The sequence below is a fragment of the Nansenia antarctica genome (genome assembly GCF_963989245.1).
Source record: "Nansenia antarctica genome assembly, chromosome: 16".
NCBI classification, from domain to species: domain Eukaryota; kingdom Metazoa; phylum Chordata; class Actinopteri; order Argentiniformes; family Microstomatidae; genus Nansenia; species Nansenia antarctica.
Genome location: NC_137686.1, coordinates 1,874,675 through 1,882,949, shown reverse-complemented (window position 1 = coordinate 1,882,949; position 8,275 = coordinate 1,874,675). Strand labels below are relative to the sequence as shown.

General features: G+C 40.3%; 1 protein-coding gene across 1 annotated transcript in view; it reads right to left on the bottom strand.

Moving 5' to 3' along the window:
• Window positions 1-3,841: 3,841 nt before the first annotated feature.
• Window positions 3,842-8,275, bottom strand: part of st18 (ST18 C2H2C-type zinc finger transcription factor) — a gene marked incomplete at both ends in the record, with an annotated part of 55,583 nt that continues 51,149 nt past the window's right edge. Inside the window, 6 exons of the mRNA XM_080546539.1 lie at window positions 3,842-3,982; window positions 4,100-4,246; window positions 4,353-4,456; window positions 4,771-4,859; window positions 5,166-5,387; window positions 7,006-7,086. Of these exons, the coding sequence (XP_080402665.1) occupies window positions 3,842-3,982; window positions 4,100-4,246; window positions 4,353-4,456; window positions 4,771-4,859; window positions 5,166-5,387; window positions 7,006-7,086 (784 nt within the window). The remainder of the gene's footprint in view (window positions 3,983-4,099; window positions 4,247-4,352; window positions 4,457-4,770; window positions 4,860-5,165; window positions 5,388-7,005; window positions 7,087-8,275) is intronic.

The window sequence follows — 8,275 nt, the reverse complement described above, 5'->3', positions numbered from 1 at the left end:
GCGACCGACCGCTGACTCCCCCGGAGCTTACCGTGGACCACCGGACCTGAGCCATTCACACCTCGTCGTTGACTACGAAGAAGCCCCTTTCCCTTCGAGTTGCAACGTCACTCCCCCCCCCTTGTCTGCTGCATTCCTCGAAGCACATGCGAGCTCCAACCAGGCCTCAACGCGCTCATTTCAGTCCGGGACTCTAAGCCTTTTCAGGCCAGGTACTGTGTGTGAGTGAGTGATTGAGTGTGTGTGTGTGGCCGGCGGGGAGGGAGTATATATGGGGATGTATATATCATTTGTATAAATAAATGTGTTTGTTCATATTTGCTACATTGCTGTGTGTTTAGTTGTCTGTTAGCTAATGTTAATGCTAATGCTAGTAATGCTAGTCTAAAGGGTTGCTGGCGCCCCCTGCCTCTATCCTCCTACACTGCCGATTTAGCTCCGAGTTAGTTAGATAACCAGCCCTTCCTAAATTCTACAGTCCTTTAGCTACTCCCTGGTTACAGTATCAAAAGCCACTTCCTAAATAAAAACCCATGCAGGACCTGAGTAGCGAGGGTCAACTAGGGGAGGAATACCATAAACCGTTAGTAAACCTCCAACCAAATCCTCTCCACCCAACAATATAACTGTTACTTCAGTACATCTTAGTCAGCACTAAACACGTTTGAAGGTGCACAGGAATATTTAATCAGATCAAAAATTATCGTGAGTGTCAAATGGAGTCTAGTTTTTGGGTGAAGCTAGAAAAACCCCAACACCCAAACCTGAATGATAGCACATACTATGCAGCTATCAAGATGATCTTGTTGATTTAAATTCTGTTCATTTCTTTAGTTAACTAAATTGTCGGGAATGTATCTCCATGGAATGGATTTTATTGAGCCTACTTTTTCATTTAAAGAAATGAGGCCTATGTCTTCTTATGGTCCGCTACCAGGTGGCACCAACATGGATGACTGAGGTGGCACCAACATGGATGACTGAGGTGGCACCAACATGGATGACTGAGGTGGCACCAACATGGATGACTGAGGTGGCACCAACATGGATGACTGAGGTGGCACCAACATGGATGACTGAGGTGGCACCAACATGGATGACTGAGGTGGCACCAACATGGATGACTGAGGTGGCACCAACATGGATGACTGAGGTGGCACCAACATGGAAGGCTGAGGTGGCACCAACATGGATGACTGAGGTGGCACCAACATGGATGACTGAGGTGGCACCAACATGGATGACTGAGGTGGCACCAACATGGATGACTGAGGTGGCACCAACATGGAAGGCTGAGGTGGCACCAACATGGATGACTGAGGTGGCACCAACATGGATGACTGAGGTGGCACCAACATGGATGACTGAGGTGGCACCAACATGGATGACTGAGGTGGCACCAACATGGATGACTGAGGTGGCACCAACATGGATGACTGATATTGATGAACCTACATAACAGTAGGAGTAGTAATGAAGAGTGAAAACATTGCAGGAAGTTAGGATTATGTGTTTGTTCATGAATATGACCAGGATGTTGCTACTGTTATAGCTAAAGTAAATCAGAGTGGAGTCCTGTTTTCATTGTACACCATTTAGGAGCAATAGTTACAGTGAATTAAAATGTATTTGTTGTGTTAACAACAATGTGTTTCTGCATTGCTTAATGGCAGCACAGACATCTGTTGAATGTTATGTTAGAAAATCACAAAACCATTTGAAAAGTTTATTTCTACCATACACAAACTGTACAACACAGCGCATATCTGCTTATGAAATAGTAAAAGTAATAGGAACTTTCAATTTACAAACTACTTGAACTGAAAAAGCATAACGTTTTAATGAAAAGGAAAAAGAAAAATACAACTGTTTCATCATACTAATATCATTCCACAAAAAGAATCCAGTTCACATTACAAAACACCAAATACTAACAGGGAAAAATAAATATTCTTCACAAAACTTCCTGAGCAAACAATGTGTGGAATATGAATTAAATGTTGAGAATTATAAATAAATTAACATGATTAAATGTTTGATTCAGATCTTTAAATGTGTTGAGTGTATTTGGATAAAATAAAGTCTTTCATCTCAACAAGTGTAGTTAATTTGGTTGTGTTTTGCAGATATGCACTTCTTAAATTTTCTTCTGAAAGAAGAGTATAGGCCAAGTCAAATTCAATTATTTAAAACTATGAACCCATGCAAACTTCAAAAATAGTAACATTGTGACATCACTTGCAATGGCTCACAAACAAGAAGAAAGTGTCATTCTTTCTGGAATCCCAGGGCAATATAACCAACAGAAATACAAAAGAAAAAGTGCAACTGATTCACAATGGAATAAGAAAGGAGAATCAAACAAACAGTTCATCATTACCAATATCACAAGTTGGTCTGTTTTTACCATAAGTGTCAGTGTTCAACTGAAAACATATATGATTGACAGTTGTTCATTACATTACAGACACCATTGGTGTGTGATAACTATGACCCCTTAGAAGTAACAACGCCTTCCAGGGTAGATTTTGAAATGTGTGACATACAGGAAACAAAATGCCCAAACCAGTATATCATTAAACAAAATGTAGTGTTTCTTTTGGTAAAAAGGGAGAAGATGATACCATTCTACCATTGAGTACATGTGGTGTTACAGGTGGTGTTAGCTACAACACCTTCCTCACCTTGTTTTTTCCATGCTGACAAAAAAAGAAAAAAAACACTAACACTTCTCACCTGTGATACTTCAAGACCTGACTTTGAGATAACAGCTACTGAGACGATGTTTCAATATTTGAAATGGCATTTAAACAGTCATTAACATGTTCTCCTTGGAAAATAAGTGTACTGTAGAATAAATTAGACACCATCCACATAATACTGTCCTACCACAAAAACAGAGTACTGTATAGTTTATGTATTCATTTACATTTAGGCACATATATGCACACACACTTGTGTGTGCACAGAAGGCAGTTTAATATCTATATAATTTAAGAAAAAAGTAAAAGATATCTTGACAAAGTGTATTTCGATTTTTCTTAGTGCTGTCAGTTGCTCTAATCTAGTAACACATTATGCAAAGTTGAATCTGACATTCAGTTCACTGAATTGAATAAAACAATGTTGCATTTTTCCTAAGAGCTGAATGCAACTCCCCAGTTGCAGTCAGCGTTAAACATATTGGATTAAGTGATGTACAGTACAGTAGCATTGCATTTTTGATCTTTAGCGTTCATTATGTCTAACCATACATTCAGTTTGAATAACAAATAGAAAGAAAAAAAGCAACAATTGAAAAATGTAGATACAGGATTATTTGGGTAAATGTTTTATCCTCATGGGAGATCCAAATTGTGTTGCAAGTAAGAGTGGACAAACCACCACTAGATGGCGAAAGAGAGCTATGATTGAAACTGCTATGTGCTTCAATGTCATTTACAATGTGCAGAATTAGTCCACGGATTTCCCAATATTAAGCATTTATAATAATAGAAATAAATAAAATATGTTGAAATAAATACATTGACGAACAAAGATAATAAATAGCAATAATATAAGAATGACAAAGAATAACAAATACAGATTTAAAATCAAGCAAACCATACAAAATAATTAAGTGCAAGGGGGGTAAAGATCTCACCGGAATAAACATATCAAGTGAATACAGAAGCGTTAAAAACATTACAAATCTGGGCTGGTGATCTTCTCAGTGCAGTATTTACATTCCCCAAAAAGCCTTGTCTTATACATGCAGCCAAGCCATCACTCTCCAGACAAATACAACTATCCAGTGTCATTTTTTTCCCAAGTCAAAGACACCTCTTGGTAGCTTGACAGCTTAAATGTGGATGCCCTTAATAGCCTGTTTGATATTATCCAAGAGAGCCTTGCACTCGGGAGAATAGTCGTGCTCCGAGTTGTTGTACATATCTGTTAATGTGTTCACGTAGGCTTCGAAATTATGCTCGCTGATGGGCCCCTGAAAGACAAACATGTTCAAATGTTAGTAAATCAACTTTGATGTCAATGATATTGACTAAGAACGCCATGTCCATTGTAGAATTGAATGCAGGCAAGGCCTGTACTGTTACTGTACCATCTGAGGCAGCTGGATGTCTGAGAGACTGCTGATGAGAGCCTGGCTGAGGCGGGCCAGCTCCTTTAGAAGGCTGTCGTTGTGCTGCTCGATCATCTTATTCTCCTCCTCTATTGTCTTTAGGTTACATTCCATCGATGAAATCTGCTTTCGGGAGAGAGGAGTTCATTCAAACTTATTGAATGGGCCAACAATCTCAAACAGTTTTTCTAACACAGTTTTTTAAACCCATCCACTTCATGTTGATGCTTACCTGGGTCTGCAGCTGCATCATGTCAGCTTCTATTTTCAGGTTGGATTCGTTCAGTTCCTTGATTTCGTGGTCCAAGTGTTGCATGTCCTCGTTCGATTCAACTCCTTGGATTGAAAATAGAGAACGCAAATCAAGTCAAACCTGTTGCTGAACCAAATAAGAATCTTTCTTTTTTTCTTTCTAGTCTACCAACTCACTGGAGGTCTAAACATTAAATGCAAATATACAGGACACCACCAGGTGAAACACTTTAGTATTTTTTGAAGTATTTTAGGTGTGCTTGATTTAGCTTGGAGTCTGCACTGTTGAGAGTGTACTATTGGATTCCATTGTACAAAGCAAACCAAATCAAGTGAGGCTCAAGTATCTGAACTTTGTTGACATGACCACAACCAGGAACATGTTAGGAATAGCTTACCACTGCTGGCTTTCAACTTTATAGTCATCATCTCCTCTCCCGTCAGCTTCTTCTTGATACTCTGAGCATTCAACGGGCAGCCAGACAAACTAGTTAAAACCAAAGAGACAATGGACTTAGTGAAAAGGTAATGGACAAATCTGAACCACTTAAAGGGTTTATCGACAGTTCAAGTGAATCAAAAGAAAGTGAGTATATTGAATTTTTTAATCAGTCCTCCATTGATACTGTATGGTCCCAAAATAGAAGGACTTTTGGCCTACAAGCTCCATAGATATCCTACTGACAACTGACAAGCTTATTGACTTAAAAACATAGTGCAGTGATTACAGATGTGTAGGCCCCAAGCCACAAGTTTAGCTCGACACAAAATGGAGGCTGTGTGGCGGCTTCACCTTCTATGAGTAACAAACACGTTGTTGGCGTGTCCCAGACCGTTGCAGCCTGGCAGGGGACAGTGGGGCAGCTCCTGTTTGCAGGCCTTCCAGGGGAAAGGCAGTCCGTTGATGGAGGACTCCTTCTGTCTCTTGGCAGCGAGGGGGCAGCTTGCTGCACTGCGGTGGGACGTATACTTGCCCGATATATGGCCCTGTCCATCACACCCAATCACTGGACACCTTACACAGAGACAAACACAGAGTCAGGTTTGTTAGTATTTGCTGTCTTACTCGGTACTGCGATTGGCGTCATGGTTGATATAGTGCAGAAGTCCCAGTGAAAGGCATTTAGTCTTGTTCAAATTATGCTGAAGACCAATATTTTAGTCAATAAGCAGTTTATTTAGTAATTATAAATCAGAATGATCTTTCTTTTATTTTTTTTTATTTTTTTTATTTTTATTTAAATGATCACCTCTTTATAGTGTGGTTAAAATGTTATGTTGTTTGTTGGGTTGTGGTGAATTACCCCCTAAAACCATAGAAAATTGATACATGCTCAAAGCAAATCATTTTTACAGTACATGAATATCTAGACCGGAAGATTTGTCAAACCATTACGTTGATTAATCCAACCAAATGCTGATTAAAAAATCCAGTCAACAAAACTAAAATCAGGCTCAAATAATCATATCAGTCAAGTTGCTAATCCACGCAAACTTTCCATAGAATCATATTCAGATGAATTAATAGTATTGAGTCTGTTTGTGTTTGTACAGTACTTGAAAAACATAAGTCTTGTTGAATATCATTAAGAGTTACGTACAGTGATTGCATTCCCAGGTCTATTTTCTACAGGTCAGTAATGGAGTGACACGAATTACACATAATTGACATGTTTCCCATCCTGTGAAAGAATGCAATTTTGAGGTTGCGGACCCCGTCCCTTATTGGTAAAGGTGACACACTGCCTGAGATGACAGAATGGCAGCATGCAGCACAGCAGAGTGCTGCTGTGGAAAGCTGTTCTGTTGCACTTTGTTGCTGGATAAGAGTAGCTGCACTTAGAGGAACACAACAAGCCCAGTCCTGTTACTTCATCCAGTACAACCACAGGTAGATGCAAGGCATCAGGACAATGGAAACATGCCATATGGCCCACCATTTACAATAATCTAGCAACATTACAGCTGCACTGTAGGTTTGCCTCCCCCCCCCCCCCCTTAATGTCTATGAGATCTATTCCAGTCTAATTCCTAAGCTCTAGTGTCCCTGCATTAGTAATTAAAAAATGGGAAAAAAGAAAAGAACGGTGTCCAGATGTATAAGTAAACAAAGACTCATAAACCAGACTTTGATTTAAGCAGCAAATCAATTACATTATTTTTTTTTCAATAACACTATTTCAGAGACAACTGCATTGAGAATAATTAAACTTCACTTGAGTGGAATGCTTTGACCACCATACTGTCACATAGTTGACCTTTGATATGGGTTTCATCCTGTCTTTATATAGAACCATCGTAATTACAAGGAAAGCACTCATACAAGAGAGATAAGCCATATATTCTATAAAGACGACTACAAAATACATTACAAAACATGAAACGTACACGGTATATACAATAAACATGTTGTTAATCCTTAGAAGATAATAAACAAATGTTTTGATCTGAAATACAATTTCCTTTGAATAACTTAATGGCTTTCAGGGATAATGCTCTCTTTACAATGTGATTTCAACTTTAGTTGAAATTGAAACACCAACAATGTTTCGGTTCAAATCTGAGAAGGGTAACACAAACAAAAACAACAGAGCAACATTTCCAATTGAGAAAAGACAAGATTCCGAACTTACTTCATTTCTTGGTCATCTTTTTCATCTTTGTTTGGTGTAAGCTTCAAGCCTGACTTTCTGGCACGTGGACATCCTGACAAACTAAAAATGATTAGAGACAATACGGTTTAACAATAATGGACACTTCTTTAGGGCTAACATCAAACTCTTCCATCCACCCTAACACTCACATAGCCTGTCATTGACCAATCCAAGTTCATTTCATAATCAATCAGTTTAGAAATGTTTTTATCTACAAAGATGTTGGTCTTGTAAATATACTGTACTGTTCTGTAACACAGGTGTACAGTAAGTGTTTCTGAAATGCCTGAGATGAATAAAGGGAATTTGTACTAATAATGGGACTAAACACTGAAACACAAGTACAGTTCTATTCATGGCCTCTTATTGGCATCAGACAGGCTACCTTCTGTGTGACGCATAGTTCCCCGTCACGTGGCCTGATCCATCACTCTCCCTCTCTCTCTCTCTGTCTCTCTCTCTCTCTGTCTCTCTCTGTCTCTCTCTGTCTCTGTCTCTCTCTGTCTCTCTCTGTCTCTGTCTCTCTCTGTCTCTGTCTCTCTCTGTCTCTCTCTGTCTCTCTCTGTCTCTCTACCTTCTGTGTGACGCGTAGTTCCCCGTCACGTGTCCTGATCCATCACTCTCCCTCTCTCTCTCTCTGTCTCTCTCTGTCTCTCTCTCCCTCTCTCTCTCTCTGTCTCTCTCTCTCTCTGTCTCTCTCTGTCTCTGTCTCTCTCTGTCTCTCTCTGTCTCTCTCTGTCTCTCTACCTTCTGTGTGACGCGTAGTTCCCCGTCACGTGTCCTGATCCATCACTCTCCCTCTCTCTCTCTCTGTCTCTCTCTGTCTCTCTCTCCCTCTCTCTCTCTCTGTCTCTCTCTCTCTCTGTCTCTCTCTGTCTCTGTCTCTCTCTGTCTCTCTCTGTCTCTCTCTGTCTCTCTACCTTCTGTGTGACGCGTAGTTCCCCGTCACGTGACCTGATCCATCACTCTCCCTCTCTCTCTGTCTCTCTCTCTCTCTGTCTCTCTCTGTCTCTCTCTGTCTCTGTCTCTCTCTGTCTCTGTCTCTGTCTCTCTCTGTCTCTCTACCTTCTGTGTGACGCGTAGTTCCCCGTCACGTGACCTGATCCATCACTCTCCCTCTCTCTCTGTCTCTCTCTCTCTCTGTCTCTCTCTGTCTCTCTCTGTCTCTGTCTCTCTCTGTCTCTGTCTCTGTCTCTCTCTGTCTCTCTCTGTCTCTCTACCTTCTGTGTGACGCGTAGTTCCCCGTCAC